This window comes from Palaemon carinicauda, chromosome 38, assembly GCF_036898095.1.
Source record: "Palaemon carinicauda isolate YSFRI2023 chromosome 38, ASM3689809v2, whole genome shotgun sequence".
NCBI lineage: Eukaryota > Metazoa > Arthropoda > Malacostraca > Decapoda > Palaemonidae > Palaemon > Palaemon carinicauda.
Genome location: NC_090762.1, coordinates 26,919,769 through 26,936,730, shown reverse-complemented (window position 1 = coordinate 26,936,730; position 16,962 = coordinate 26,919,769). Strand labels below are relative to the sequence as shown.

The 16,962-nt window shown below is 38.1% G+C and overlaps 1 protein-coding gene and 1 long non-coding RNA gene across 5 annotated transcripts in view; one reads left to right on the top strand and one right to left on the bottom strand.

Annotated features, from left to right (window-relative positions):
• The window catches only part of LOC137630497 (uncharacterized), a 119,199-nt gene that overhangs the window by 60,701 nt on the left and 41,536 nt on the right, over positions 1-16,962 (top strand). For 2 of the 4 annotated variants that reach the window (XR_011041721.1, XR_011041722.1), the window contains exons 2-3: positions 2,046-2,267; positions 7,395-7,639. This is a non-coding gene — a long non-coding RNA (uncharacterized lncRNA). Of the gene's footprint in view, positions 1-2,045; positions 2,268-6,746; positions 7,640-16,962 lie in introns of all 4 variants that reach the window. The other 2 variants (XR_011041724.1, XR_011041723.1) reach the window with 2 other exon arrangements.
• Positions 7,436-16,962, bottom strand: part of SerT (Serotonin transporter) — a 107,038-nt gene continuing 97,511 nt past the window's right edge. The window contains exon 9 of the mRNA XM_068361997.1: positions 7,436-7,571. Within this exon, the coding sequence (XP_068218098.1) occupies positions 7,488-7,571 (84 nt within the window). The 3' untranslated portion in view covers positions 7,436-7,487. The remainder of the gene's footprint in view (positions 7,572-16,962) is intronic.

Below are 16,962 nucleotides of genomic sequence, written 5' to 3'. Positions count from 1 at the left end.
TCAAAACTAGCGAAGTTCCATGCTTGATTTAGGTTTAAAAATACCGACTTCAAAGAATATGAAAAATATCTTGATGTTCAAGTGATCAAGAAAAAATAGTATTTAGCTTCGATGTTGCATGACCTTTTGTGACCTTTTAATCTCTTTTGACTTTCTATTAGTTAACAATTCCAACTTGGAAAAACAAACTTTTAGTTCTAGCAATATCCTTGGCAATTTGTCTGCCATGGATAAATGGTAAAATGCTTAAAAACGTTTAAACCTTCCTCATGAACTCTTGTGCATTGATCTTTTATCAGTATATTATTTGTCCAAATCCATCCCCACATCTCCACCCTAGCTAGGACCAGTTGATAGAAAATAGTATTATTTACACGGGTTGTGGTAACTTATTGGAAACGTTCCTGCCTTGTCGATCTGCTGAACTGGAGATCGAGTCCCACTCAGACTCGAGAGTTTCTTGTAGTGTCTGGAACCTCACCATCTACCTGCTGAGCCATCAACAGCCATTGCTTGGCCCTTCCTAGTCCTAGCTTGGGTGGAGAGCAGGGCTTGGTTGCTGATCACATGTAAATATGGTCAGTCTCAAGGGCATTGTCTTGTCCCTTGCCTCTGCCATTCATGAGGGACCTTTAAACCTATAAACTACCAAACCTGTTTTATGAAAGGTGAGCTGGGGTCCATGAATGAAACTATATAATTCTGACTGTAATGTCGTATATTTGGCTAACCATAAGATTTCATCTGAACATACAGGGAAACAGGTTACAGTCTTTTGTTTATGTTTTCACCATTTTGCTTCTCATTCCCATTCTGCTTTATCTGATAGGATTAATTTGATTGTATACAATATTTTCTTAATGACACTAATGCAATAGTATAAAGTTCATTAGTATTTGTCTCTAATGAACTTTTTATTAGTCATCTTGTGTCAATTTTCATGCCCACAAAAAGTGTATTAAATTTGTAGATATAAATAGAATTAAAAAATAATTAGAAATAATAGTGACATTAAAACAGGAGTTAACCAAATATCATTTCATGTAACATAGAATAACTTTGAAAAACTTTCTTTGCAGACCCTCAGACCCTAAAATAAGCAAGATATTTTAGTTTTTGCATTTCAAAATGGTGGGTTTCCTCATTCTCTTAATTATCTTAAGGCTATCAAGATAAAATAACCAGTAGAGTATTCACATCGATTAGGGATACCCATGGCTGAAGACATGCCAAATTTTTATGACTGTTTTGACTAGTTGAACGCAGGGTAAATTGAAATTACAAAAAAATACTTGTACAGAAAGTCCTCAACGCACTATTATTATTATTACTACTAGCTTACTAATTGAATAGTTACCAAGAAGCTGTTTGTAAGTTGAATTGTATAGAAGCTGAATTTTGTTTAATTTTGGCTTAGCATAGGCTTCATCTAACTCAAATACCTACGATTTTAAGCTACAGAAGTCAACAGATAGTCCTGTTTCATATTGTAAATGTTGTATTACTTACTGCATTAGATTTTATATTATTATTTTATATTATCTTATCTTTGTTGTTTTAAGATGGATACCGGTATGTGTTTTTATCTCCGAAGGTTTGCAAGTTGAGGACCGTCTGTATACTAAATTTCAAAGTAAAATTTTAATCCAGGTGGCTAATGATGTATTCAATAATTGTAAAAATGTGTTAAGGGCAAATGTTTGTTGCTATGTTAATGCTCTCGGAACAAGGTTAGCATTTGCTTTAAAAACCATACATTCTTTAAACCCTGGGCTCATTCCTAAGACAAAATCTGATAGTATTTTTAAACACTGAATCGAGAATTAATCAGTGAACTATATTTACATATGAAAGTTAGAACAGTAACATGATACACTACTGGGTGGGTCCTTGCTAAGAGGTAATCGTCTTATAATCTTTAGATTATGTGAATCTGTACATACATTCTGCCATGGATTTTCACATAAGAATGCAAGTAATTAACACGTATTATTACTCAACCACTTTTAATTCAATATTACTATAGCACTATAATCTTATTTCAGACTGCAGCAAATTTTTACTAAGAGAACTATACAGTACTACAGCTACACTGTTACCCTCCTGCAGGCAACTCTATAAAGATGGAGGAGGAGGAGAAGGAGGAGACAGAAAAAGAGACCAAACCAGCTTGAGACAGAACACTGCTTCTAAGTATTGACTACTTGTAACCATAAGTATAAAATTACGAAACCTGGGATAAGCGTTGACTACAACAGCAGCGTTTCGTAAGTGTTTCATTCTTGGCTTTATGTCATTACACTTTGATAATGTTTGACTTTTTTTATGGAACAACATTCAGTTTCCTTAATATTAACTTACTAGGGATGCCATGTACCAATTAAAGAGTTTTTGTAATTTTTTTGAAAGCTCTAGGAATTTTGTGGATTTTACACTTTCCACCTGTAGGTACATTAAAGTAATTAAATTTGCCTACTAAAATAAATAAACAAAATTATGCACTTCATGAAATATTAAAGCAAATATATATATATTTCATTTAATTTTACTTCCCGCTGTACATTTTATACTTTTGAGACCTATCATTATAATCGTGATGACTTTATTCATTACAATACAGTATAGGAAAAAGAAAAGTTAATGAGATGATGAAATACAATGTAGTGTCTTATTTAGAGGTGGCTTGGGCAACTATGCACCTTGCATATGTCTGTATGGTTCATTTAGATATGAATTTCAAAACATTGAATAGTATGGAACATTACAGAAATTGCAGATAGACATGTAAATATCTGAAAATGTCAGAATTGACAAATATTTTACAAAATGTAAATCTTGTGTACATTAAATTAGTAATTTTTCTCATTCTAAGGTCTGATATTTTGATATAGGAATTTGGAATTTTTATGATTTTCAAGTTTAACCAGTCTTGTTCGCAGATCTGCAAATGTAAAATAGCCTTAAAGAATATTAAAAATAGTTTAACCAAACTCACAGTAGCCTAGTGGGCTAAAGCTCTTGATCTCAGAAAAGAAATATGATTAAAAATTTTTAATGAATTGCAAATTTAGAAAAATTATTAGATAGGTCTAAAATACAATATTCTTAAGGGACTAGGCAATACAATACTTAAATTATTTCCAATTAAAATTTGGATTAGGGTTTCATAGTAAGGTGTGTGTATTCCAAATACAGCTATATTGGTAGTAATCATCAGAAATGTGCATTAGATATCAAATTGCTAATTGTGTTAGTTCTCTTGTTAGACATGTTAATACTGCATTCATAGAATATAAAATATATAAATTGTTTTGGTAGGATTTAAAGTTTTATCAGGATGATTATTATTTAACAACTTTAAAATAAAAGCTTCCACTACAGCTAGCAAGTTGTTTATTTGTAAAATATAATCTTTGATTGGTTTGTTTACCAAGTTATTAGATTTGTTATAGTATTTGAATTTTCATAGTCTTTCAACTCGCATAGGAACTAGTATCAAGCATAATTGAACTTCTGCTCTCTTCCTTGAAGAAGCAGCTGATGCAAAGAATACCACAGATATACAGTATTTTTGCTCAAGTATGCTGCATATTACTAATGTTTTTTTTTTTTTTTTAATAGTCCTTATGAATTTTTAATCCAAACTACTGAAGATATTTAGTTTCAACAGCAAATGTATAGTATTTTAGATATTTTAGGCAGCAGTGTGTTCATTTTTATTCATTCATGACCCTGTTAGTATACTAGTAGAGAAAAAAATTCACTGGTCAACTGCACTTTCATTAATACTACAATACAAGTACTGTACTGTACTGTATTTTGGATGAAAAGAAATTTGAACTGTTGATGTACGAGAGCATTAGTCCACCCAACTTTAACCTGTGTCATTTTTTTTTTAATACTAAATAGGAACAGTTTAAATTAATATGGTAATTACATTGCCAAGAAAGTCAATTTTTACAATTTATTGTAAAAGGTTCAACACTTGATTTATATAGGTGAATGAAATTATGAGTAATGACTACTAAACTCTTTGAAACAATTAGTTCCTTTATAACCTATGGTTAAGTATAACATCCACAAAAATCATTTTTACTGTGAAACATTCAAATGGTAACATCTTAGCAAATTGTTATAGATTAAATTTTGAATTTAGTACATGTAATTCATGTTACCCTATCAAGAGTACTAAAGAATATCTTTACATTATATAAACCCAACTTAACATGGCTGTTGTTAAGTAGGAGAAGAAAAAGGCCCTTAGGGTAAATATCTGCAACACAAAATTCATGATACACACGAGTAAATGCATATACTGTACAGTAATTATGTAGTACATAAGGAAGACAACAAATGTGTGATACGAGTTAACTTCACTGATCCAGCTATCCCACAGCGTCCTGCACCGAGTAGCTGATTTCGAGGGCATGCACAGAGAACTGTACACGTACGTGTCTTGTACATCACCAGATCTCTTCGTGTTCTATAGCTACATCACATAATCTATATCTATTTTTTAAACATTAGCACGATTTTCATTAAAAATTATTTCTTTCCTTGATAATAAGTAAGGAATAACTATTGTTTGCTCCTGCTATAGGCTATTGGATACTGTCTCCATCTGTCTAAATTCAAGCTAATACTCCTTTTTTTTTCCCTTCATCAACATCTCACACTCACTGTAACATTACTATATAATTCATTGGACATTGCACATATGAAATACAGTACAACAAATAATTTGTCCTTAACCTACAACTGTACAAAAATCTAAGTTCATTATTCAAAATAATTTCATTTGTATTTGCTGTGATAAAATATTTTCCCCGTTTAACAACTACATACAGACATACATACATAAAATACATTTGACAGTTATTGTACTATTACTATGAGTATTCTTTTCTCATATAACAACACATTGATTTAAACACGTTTTGATGACATCAACACATACAGAATAAATCACAAAGCTTTCCTGAAAAGCAAGATAAATTGTTAACAATTTTAATAAACCATCAGAAACAGAAAAAAAGAATGTGCCTCCTTTATTGCACGGCTCTTCTACAAAACGAATCTTATTAGCATAACTATGCCATGCAAATAAAAAGATTTTTGTTTAAAGTCATCAGTAAATTGAATCTATTATAGAAGTGCTTTAACATGATAGACTGTAAGGGACTACAAATGCGAGTGACAATAAATGCAAACTACCTAACCAAAACTTTAAACAAATATCAATATCAGAGGTTCTAACAGAAAATCTAATTAGGCTAAGCATAATAAAAAAAAAACGGTCCAAGTTTCTAATGACATTCAACTCTCCTTTAGTGGATCCACGTGGATCTTAGAAATTATTATTAAGTAACTAAACACCCTACAGGAGATCAACTGCATAACCAAAGGAGAAAAATTTGCTATGTACAGAGAAATAATGCAATGAAAATTCCATTGCTATTCTGCATTTTTTTCACTTTAATGTTACCAGAACAAATTAGTGCTATTGTGTATTAACCATTGCAGTACAGACATAACATTGTAATATGATAATTTTAGTAAATAGATAGGCTTGTCTTTCAGAGCAGTCAGTAACAATTAAAAGTTTATAATTGACTTTTATATGGCACTTCTAAAAACACTACATACATTACCCACAAAACACAAAGTTTACAATACTTCTGCTCATATACTGTTACATCAGACATTGAGAGTCAGGCATACCACTGAGCTTTACAAAAGATGAGGTAATGAGACTGCTGATAATTCATCAGTACACGTATACTGTATATACACACATGCATACAAACAAAAACACATAACGATACAAATATACACCTCACAAACATACATTAACTTGAGGGGTAATTATGTCAAGGTAATAGAAATATACATATATACACATTATGCAAGTTTAGAGACATTGGTGTAGATACTGTATGTATATACTATACACACATGCTCACAGGTATAAATTTGGTTTAAAAATGATTATACAATCCTGTACACCAATACTGCAAATTTTTGAACATTTAGATACAGTATATATAAACATTTAATTAAACGAACTGTACTCCTGTATATGTTTGCATATACTGTACAAAAAATATAGCTACGTACAGCACATATATGTACACAAATATCTAAAATTTTGAATATATTTTATAAGTATTATTATTGTAAATGGGTAAGCAAAAGTTATGTATGAAATACATATGCTTCTACTATTATGTAATGTTTCAAGCATATATGGTATTAATATTGACCGTATAACATGCATCACATTTTAATGCTCCCACAAATATTGCTTTTGTGGTTCTTCTTGCAGTATATGAGGCGATTTTAATTAATGTAGACATACTAAAATACAGTACAGTTAAGTTTAACAAGTAGGTTATTATGAAACATGAGCGCATACAATTTCAAATGATTTTTTTTTTTCATTTCAAAATGTTTCGCCATTTGTTGTTTTCTTCAGTTTCTTAACATTTATTTGGTGTTTTCCAATGCCCTTTTTCTATATAATTTACACTGCATATGCATGGCAAACCAAACTATAGTTACAAAACTTGTACATAATACAACCATATGTTTTATACTCTAATATGCAATTTGATAAGTGAATCTTACATTTAACGTTTTTCACTATACAGTACAATACACATTTATGTAGACCACATTTGTATACAGGTATATATATAACATTTATTCACCCTTAACAATTGCCTCTTTTATCTTTTATACACAAGCTTACTGAGGACATGGCTGACACACAATGAAGTGCTTGTCCCAATACATTAAGAAAAATGTTGATTCAGCTGCAAACACAAAATTATCTGCACAAATGTGAAGTATAAATTACTGATGCTGTGAGTAAGCCTACTGTGGTTAACAAAAGATGAAAGATTGTTTTTCAAATCCACAAAAACTTACATATAAGTAAGTACTGTATGTAGGTTTGCTTTTTTTGGTAAATATATGAAGTACAGTAGTACATTTTAACACATTTAATGTACTTATTTTGTAATATTATGATTTATACTTATGTATATACTATTAATGTCCTTAAAATGTAACATACATATACACATAATCCGTATAATCATGGGATATAATTGAAACTTCAACAGAAATACTAAATAGTATGTGTCCCTATTAAAATGATAATCATAGTATGTGCATGAGTTAATATGACATCCAAAAAGTCCCCAAGGTTTTTCATGACTAGGATTCTATTAATTTTGAATATTTATATAAAATTAAAATTTATTTTAAGATCTAAATAACTGATAACTGACAGTACCTTGAAAGTCCTAAATTTTCCTGACAAAGGGTTAAAACAGTTAGGTAAATAGTTCTCATATTTGACTGTAATATTGCAAAATTAACCTTTACAGATATGCCTGCCATAAGGGGGAAGTACATTTTTTGGTGACGAGGTATATGGGAAATAAACTTGAAACAGGAATGCTCCAATGCAACACACCTTTTCAGACATGAGTTCCATAGTGGGAATTAATCTGACTTAACTGAGGTGGTATATATTCTTCTGGTTTTATCATGGCCTTGATGCGCTGGAAATAAGAAAGATGGCTGTTACTTCTCAGATACAGAGGCTGTAAGAGGATTTAATTTACTACTGGTAAGCATAGTCAATGAAACATTTGTTTAAATTATTTCAATTTCATATAAACAAAATACTGACTGTATAATAATTCAAGATAAAACAGTAACAAACTAGATAGGCCTTTTTAAATATAAGTTTGTTCCTATACAAATACAAACCATGGTCCTTTTATTAGGAGATTGATTCAAGCGTAGCCGTAATTCGGCATTAAAAACTTATAATGAGGTGTCGGGAATAGTCACTTTGATTTTCCCTGCCAACTAACACTGACGTGTTAATGGCGTCTGCATTAACCTGGCTAGGCCTATTCCTTCCTCGGTACTCTGCCCTACAACCCCTCCCCATTGGTCTCTTTGGGAGGCACTATGTGATCAAGATTTGTTTGATCAGCCCCGCACGATTGAAAACCATGCAATTGGAACCTCGCTAATTGAGCGATGTTACTTTCAGGTAGCTAGGGGACTAAATCCCATCACCTGTTATCTGTTCTATCCCAGCACAGAGATCTTCCTAAGCACTGTAGTTTTTCATTGCATTGAGATCTTCCTATACACCAAGTCTGTTTCACGATCTAGATCTTCTCGCACTCAGATACAGGTCTATGACATGAGATCTTTCCATGATCAGAAATTTTCCAACTTATTTGCGCAATACAGAAGTGGAACAGGTAACTTCTCAGCTTTTGTACAAGTACCGACATGCTACATCATACTCTCACAATTATTGGCAATGCCTCTCTCCATCCAAAAGTAGGCAATCATGTGATGCAACTGCGTGCTGCTTAGTACCACACTCTCCAGCCTGCTCTCAAAAGGCTAAGGCACTTAGTGCCCTTTAGCCTCTGAGAGCACAAGACCCAGAAGTAGTCACTTCTTTCTTTCCAGGGTATGGCTACATTCTGTTCTTGGACTGGTTTGAAAATACCCCAAAGGGAAAGAGTAATCTTTAAAGAATGTTGTGATACAGTAATTGCCTCTGGAAGTAGAGGTTTTCAAGACAGAATTTAAGCTCACCAAGGTCTTTGCACTCATTCGTAAGTTCATTGACCTTCAGAGCCAACCAAGGTGCTTATTAGGGAAGGGGTTATCCCTATTAATCAGCACCTCTCAACTTTCAAACTCTGGCTTTGGTGCTGAGGTTGGTTTTTCCTCGCGAAGCATTAGTTAGGATCATTTCCTAGATTTACGATTCGAGGAACTTTTGCTCCTGTCGATAAAGCAAGATAATGCCCTGTCCTCTCTTGACAACGTTAGTTCTATTTCCCAGATTCCCAGAGGAGGTAGACCCTTCTCCACTGTCCATCAATTCAGCAAAAGCAGTGCTGACTGCAGGTGCATGGTGGAAGACTCGAACATGAGGGTACATAATTCTTGATTATGGAGTCTGCAACCATAGAAACTGCTTCCATAACCAGTTTCCGAACAACTTCCTGAATTAATTACTGGTTAGGGGCTGTTGCATATTTCACAATTTCTTGGGGTTTGATAAATCCAGAAATGCTTAAGTAATATATAGAAAAGACTTTGCTCTCTCATGAGGAAGGCAGTGACCTTCCTAGCACTGCAGCAGAAAACCAGTGTCACTGGGTCTTGAAGGAAACAGTCGTTGAAAAGAATGTGCTTGAAGTTATCTGCTATCAGGAAAGAAAACTTCACACCCTTGGTGGAGCTGAAGGATGGGTACTTTTAGATACTAATCCTTCAATCCTACAGGAAGCACAGGAATTCCTCTTATTTCTTGGGGCAATAGGTATCAGTTCAGTTGATCTATCTCCCCCGAGCATTCATTCTTTTGCCTCTTCTTGTACCTACTCGAACGAGATTCTCTTTGGGACTTCTTTACAATTGACTTCCCAAGTCTCCCTCCAGAAAGCAGTGTTCCAGGATTAAGACAGATGAATATTCTTTTGTAACGATATATGATCAGTCGGTGAAGCCCAGTCTAATGGCCAAGCAGAGGATAGAGTTCTGGAGTGTGCTGATAAACGCATCGAACGATTATATTGGTAAACTTGGGAAGGTAGTACACCTGTTCCTGTATAACTAATAACTTCTGGCTCTCTAGTAGCAACTTCTTCTGGGACATCTTTCATTGCTCGACAACTCATTCCGCATGGGCCTCTCTACCAATGATTGCTCTAATGAGTTGGAAGAGTCATTGGTCAACAACTAGCAATTCCTCTACCTCCTCACTTCAGTAGAACAGGGAATATGGAATGATCTGACCAAGTGGCTGAATGACGACCATCTCACCGGGGGAACTTCTATCAACTCGCATTCACAGACATATTCAAGGAGTGGTTGAGCACACACACCTGAGGAACAAGACCACCTCAGGATTCTGGCCCCAGAAGAAGTGCCTGCATATAAACCTGCTAAGTCCAAGCAATGCTACTAGCATTACAAACTTTCCAATAGATAGGCCCCCTGGTAGCGTTGATGAATGAAAACACCATTGTCTTGATCTACGTCAAGTTAGGGTGATGTTTTTACAGCTTTGCAATTTGGCAAAGCATCTACACAAACGAGAAGCGTACAATATAATAGTTTTGGTAAGGTTCATTTCAGGCCAGAGGATTGTTCTAGCAGACATACTCAATCACTAGGGGGCACAGTGTAAGGGACCAGGGTGGTCTCTTATCTGGGCACAGAAAGGTGTCTTGCTCTTCGGAATCACCATCTACAGAGTGGTTCGGCTCATGGTCGAACTAGATCTTCCAGTAAGGTGCTTTCCACTTCCAGGAATATAGGCTGGGAACACTTCTCAACACCACTGTATATTTTGTACACATTTGCCTTTCTGCTATTTTACCTAATTTACCAGTTACTCAATAGACTGTTGACAACATTGGTCCTCAGTATGACCTATTTGGTTCCCAAATGCCAAATAGTATTAGGATATGTTGATGCTCCTCTTTGAGGTCACTAACCATCTCCTGTGATTGGTATTGTAGAGGGGCTTTGAACAATCTTTTCTTATTGAAGAACTCAAACCCCTATTGCAATGTCACTAGATTTCTCAGGTGTCTCTATCGACTCCTTCACGAGCCCTAGAAATGGGCTTCAGGTATGGATCTGATTATTAAGAATTCTTGTCTGGTCACAAGGCTCCATCTTGGTGTATGTGAAGAGATATATACCTTACGACAATTTGTATGTTATGTGTCATTTTCAAAACTTAAGTAAGTTTTCTTTACCTTTGATCCAGAGTTTCTGTCAAAGACCCAGAATCCAGCCTTTTACAACTCCGGGTTTGAGTATTCCATCTTTTCTTTTCAAGTGAAAAGCAGGAATTAGGATGTCATGCCTTTCTGTCCATTGAAGACAACATTTCTGCAGACAGAATGCAGACTCCCATGAGGAGCACCTGAGACTTTTCCACCAGTGGAAGGGTAAAAGAAATAGATATCCAAGAACACTGTTTCTTCTGCATTATGCAAGATCAGACGTGCTGATCCGTTGGGAGGATGAAGAACCATCTTGGACTCTAAAGTTAGAGACATTGCATCTATCCTAACCTTCAGGAAGAACCTGTCAGTGGGAGCTCTGAAGGCAAGAGTTTGGAACAACTAACAATCTTCGCTGCCTACTACTTATGGGAGTAAACCCACATCCCAGGATAACCTATCCTTGGTCCTCGGGTAGTTATTGAACATCTGTGTTGCAAACTTTGCATCCTCACAGGAAAAGAAGCATTTCGTCCAGCGGCTGCGACGTAAGTCTAGAAGGAGAGGCAAGAATCTCTGGCCTTTCTTCTTTTCTCTCTTCCCTTGAGAATATAAAACCATGAGATCCTTTCTTGGCACTGTCATCTACTTGAAGTTTCTGCGCAATATGTCTCATGTTCTAGGACCATTACATAATCCCCTGAAAAATTATACATCTTAAAACTGGTCCTCTACACAACAAGATGTCAAATATCACAAATTATAATAATTGTATATTTCCTAACTATAGAAACCAAAGTCCTTTAAAGTAGCTAGGTTCCTTTCTTTTCTCTCACACACTGTCCTGTTTGAGAGATTAGCAGGAATGTGTGAAAGAAGGAGTACTGTAACCTGTTCTCTTGCATGGCCAAATTTGCCCTTCTTGAAGGTTCCAGCCCCAGGATTTGTGGGGAGGATGAGGTGACCCTAAAGGATGCATGTTTGTATAGTTAGGGGAAAAAAAACACCAGGAAAACAACCTCCTCTCTTGGCATCTTTTCCTGGATCATAGTAGGAAATCAAGAACTAAATGAATCTCCACACAGGCTACCCCTCCATGGGAAAAAACTTGAAAAAGAGGAGTCATCCTTCCAGGCAAAGCACAAGTAATGGGATTATTGGTTCCAAGCTTTTCAATCTATGTGGATGATAGACCAAGTGTTTGTAATAGAAGGAGAAAAGGGTGGAAAAGCCACGTATAATAAGCACTAGATCATTTATTGGGTGGCAACAACCAGTCCTACGGAGGTACTGAGAGACCTGTGAGTAATGCCCCTTAAGTAGTGTGCTGTCCTACTACCTAAGCGTTCTTTCTGAAGGTCATTGTTGCAACCAATCCATGTATTTCATAAGCTCTAATATTGGGAGGAGTTGTGCTACCCCTACTTTCGTAAGCTCTTCCGATTGTTTCTTGTAACCAAAATGAGATGGCATTCTGACTGATCTTTTTCTTCCTCGTCTCTGTGCCCATACCCACAGACAGGTTCTGCATGACTGATCTGCAATTTTCCGTTCATTTTGAATACTCTTGGATGATCCTGACGGGGACAAACTAAGTCTAATGGAGAATTGAAAACTGAACTGAGGGGGAGATTGAGAAAAACACCACTTGTCACAAATTGTAGGGTTCTGCATTTTGGTTATGAACTTGGGTAAGAACCTGAATGTCATCTTCCAGCCTATTTGTGAGACCAGGTAGGAGATATCGTGGAGCTAATTGTCTCTCTTGGCTGATGCTAGTGCTAGAAGAAAAATTCCCTTAAGGGTTAGGTCTCCATATGATACTTCTCGTAGGGTTTCAAACAGGGGCCTTCGTGAAGTCCCATTCTGGGAGGTGTACCTGTCTGGGAGAACAAGATTGCTCAAAACTTCCTCACGAGCATGGAGTCTCTCTAGAGACCCATGGGTCGAGTCGTCCTAGCACGCCACGACAACCCTTTATCGTTGCCACCAAAAATTGCTTGTCCCTTTGGAGAAAGACCAGTAACTCTGATATGACATGCACAGAGGCTGAGACTGGAGAGATGTCCTTCCCCCTACACCATGCACATAAGATTGCCCACTTGGCCGGGTAGACTGCTGAGGAGGATTTTTATCAAAAATCCCCTCTTTCCAAGAAGGAACTAGACATTCTCCACCTGTGAAAAGAAGGGATGACAGTACGTTATGGTACCTTCTCACGTGAGGCTAGCAAAGGAGGTCTTAGTACTTTTCCTTATGGGGTCATTAAAGTTAGCCAAATTTTGGGTTCTAGGACCCTGTTGAGCATGCTTCTGATCAGACAGCAAAGAGGGAAGACATTTGGGTACTTTCTGTCCCAGGGGTGTTGGAATGTGTCGTTGATGAACACCATCGGGTCTGGTACTGACAAGCAATAGATCGGAAGTTTGTGGTTCAGACCGGTCATGAACAGGTCTATGGTTAGGGAATCCCAGAATTCAAAAGAGTCCTTACCACTAGGGAATGAAGGGACAACTCTGACCCAACAACTTGACCTCCAGCTTAGTTTGTCTCCTATCACAATTCGTTTCCCTGAATGAGCCTTGCTTTTGGTCCTACCACTTTGTCTAAGCAAGACTTGATGCCAGGGCACACCATCAGCATGACCAAGTGGCCTTGAAGGTGTCTCATGAAGGTGGCTGAGGTTTAAAGTGCTGTCATCATCTCCAGTTCATGTGCAGCCTTTGTTACTTTGATCTCCAACTTCCATGAACAGTGTCTGATCTCAGATGCACACCACACCCTTCCTTGGATGCAGTCACGAACAGGAGCAACTCCAGTAGCGTGCAATCCAGGGGGAGGGTCTTACTGGGAATTTTCCTTAGGGGATCACCATACCAGGGCTACCATTGCACTGCTCTCTGATTCAGCCTTCTTTGAGGAACTACTGTCATCACCCCTAAGAGAAAGAGTTGCCCTAGAAGTCTCTGTCACTGCTTGGCTGGGAAAGCTGTATGTTTGAGAACCACCACCTGTCATAGTTGTAACAGCCTGTAGTTTGAGGAGAACACCTCTGCAACGAATCCAGTCTCTTCCACAGATATACCATTTCTTAGGTTTGTGATAGAACTGCAAGTTTGCCTCTTTGTTGGACCAAGGCTTCCCTTGAGGGTGAAAGGAGTATCTGGTCGTCCAGATAATGAAGGGGGTAGACACTTGTGAACACCTACATGATTGTCAAGAGTACGAACCAAAGGTCCTGAACTGGAGGACTGTTTTCTCCGCAATGAATAGGAATGAATAGCTATCTAAAAATAAGCATCTTTCTGATCCGGTGAAAACATGATCAATGCTAAGATGGTGTTCACCATATCCATCTTGAAGGGCTCCTGCAGAATGATCCCGTTCCAGGGAGACAGGCGATGAAACCCATTCCAGGGAGACAGGTTGATGACTGGTCTCCAACCCCCCTGACGCGCTCTCCAATAGGAAGAGGCGACTGTAAAAGCCTGGATACCAGTCCAAGACTGCTTGAAGAGCTTAATTGTCCACCATGTAATGGACTTCTTGCTGGTGTGAGAGTTCAAGTTGCAACCCTTGGAGGTAAGACTGGAACATTTTTCTCACTCGTGAAAGGAGAGTGGGGAGAGCCTGAGAACAGAATATGGTAATGGTCGTGGGGAACTCAATCCGTCCATTCGTTAGCTCCGTGTTCCTGCCACCTCCCCCCCCCCGGGAAGTCCTGTGTCTCTACTACCATTATCGAGACCTATCCCTACTTGTTCTACTCCTGAGGGACCACAACCAGGAATGGAACTGGTGGTTCCTGCAGACTGGAACAAAACCTCCCTTTGAAAAAGTAAGTCTTGGCTCATCTTCCTCCAACAATCAACCTTCCTGTCCAGGTCTCTCTGAGTAAAAAGGATGCAGGTCAAAGTGAGGTGGAGGGGGGAGTTCCTCGGCTTCAAAGCCTCCATGCTACCTAACTTTGTATGGAGCTTATCGACAACCAAATCCCATCTCCTCAGGACCCACTTAGCCCGGACATTGTGAGGTTATGGTGGGTCAAACAATCGATCACCTTACTGCCTAAAAGGACTAGATCAGTATATCTACTCCAGACCTCTGGCTTGCTCAGATCCTTCTTCGCCGCGAAGAGGGAAAATGCACCGTCCCAGCGATCAAGCCAGGAGGTGTCCTGGACTGAAGTCGAGGCTGCAGTCTCGAAGGCATTGTCTCATCTCTCTAGTCGACCTAGAAAAAGAAGGCCTCTTTTAACATCAACTGGTTTGAAAAGGACCTCTCGTCCAATCACGGTAGCACCCCTCTCGCCTCCGTATGATGGTCTCTTTCAATACTGTGTCTGAAGGAAGACCTGGGGCTTACCTTGCCATGACACGTGTACTCGTGCCGAGTTTTGGTTCCCTCTTGTCCTCATGTCAACTGAAATGTTAACCCAATGTTTGATCCTTCCTACTTGGAGAGGAGGTGGAGTGATGAAAGCTAAGTTAATTTTCCTGCTCTAGCTAGAGGAAAATCCACGAATATGAGCATCAGGAAGGGGAATGGTGATGTATCCTCTCTATCCCCTGATCCCCCATTTAACCTTCTTCATTTGGGAGCATGAGGGAGGCTTAGGATAGCGCAGTGCTCTCATACGTGGTGGCACACTGGGAAAAAGGAGGCATCCAACCACGAGGTGATCCAAGCTGCAGCGAGTGGGAAAGTCTAGATTTCTTTCTCTTGCTTGCTAGGTCTTTTGGAGAATCTAGGGCCAATCTACAGCACCCGAGAAGCTGAGGTCGTTCTCGTCTTCCTCCCCTTGAAGTAGTGAATGATCCATGGTATGGACGTACTTTATCTTCCTCTTCCCTGCTTTCTTTTTACTCATCTTCAGCAACCAGGTTCTGATTCCCATACTCAAGGAAGCAGGCTCTTTCACTGGTGTAGTTTCCTCCTCTGAAACCTAAGTCCTGCTGAGGTCCCTGAATGGCTTGGAAGTCAGGGATGGGAATCAAATTGTGACAGGACTATCTTGAGGGCCCCGCCACAGATGGAGATCTACAGGTTATCTTACCTTGAGCTCCACATGTTGGTGTGGGAACTAACAATCAAACCTGAACCTTGCACTGGAGCTGGTTGGAGAGAAACATGTGTGGACCCTGAGCCTGGAGAATAAGGGACGGAGTCGCCAGCTTTCACTGCCATCTTGGAAGGCGAACAATCTCTTTGTCGTCGTCTTCCTCTTTCTGCTGTAGCACGCCCATTGGTCCTTCGGCCAGTCCTTGTATTCTGGGCAAGTAGAAGAGAGGGAACACTTAATCCCTGCAAGAGGCAAAAATCGAGTGGGTGTCAACCTCATGTATGTTCATATAAGTGCTGCACCATTGGTTGTTACAGCCAGGGTACTTCTGCATCTCAGAATAGTGGTCAGAACTGCTCAAGATTCCATATGAACAGAGTTGAGTTCTACTGAGGAGGAAGTATCAACACCTTTCACCCTAAAGATCTGGCTAAAGGCTGAGTAATAATCTTTCACCGGTGATACTGATAAGAGTTTTCCTTTTCAAAGGAAGAGTAAAATTCTGTTATTATTATTACTAGCTAAGCTACAACCCTAGTTGGAAAAGCAGGATGCTATAAGCCTAGGGGCCCCAACAGGGAAAATAGCTCAGTGAGGAAAGGAAAAAAGGAAAAATAAAATATTTTAAGAATAGCAACAGCATTAAAATAAATATTTCCTATATAAACTATAAAAATTATAACAAAACAAGAAAGAGAGAAATTAGATAGAATAGTGTGCCCGAGTGTACCCTCAAGCAAGAGAACTCTAACCCAAGACAGTGGAAGACCATGGTACAAAGGCTATGGCACTACCCAAGACTAGAGAACACTGGTTTGATTTTGGAGTGTCCTTCTCCTAGAAGAGCTGCTTACCACAGCTAAAGAGTCTCTTCTACCCTTACCAAGAGCAAAGTAGCCACTGAACAATTACAGGGCAGTAGTTAACCCCTTGGGTGAAGAAAAAAGGTTTAGTAATCTCAGTGTTGTCAGGTGCATGAGGAGAGAGGAGAATCTGTAAAGAATAGGACATTCGATGTCTGTATAGGCATAGAAAAGAATCGTAACTAGAGAGAAGGGTCCTATGTAGTACTGTCTGGCAAGTCAAAGGACCCCCATAACTCTCTAGCGG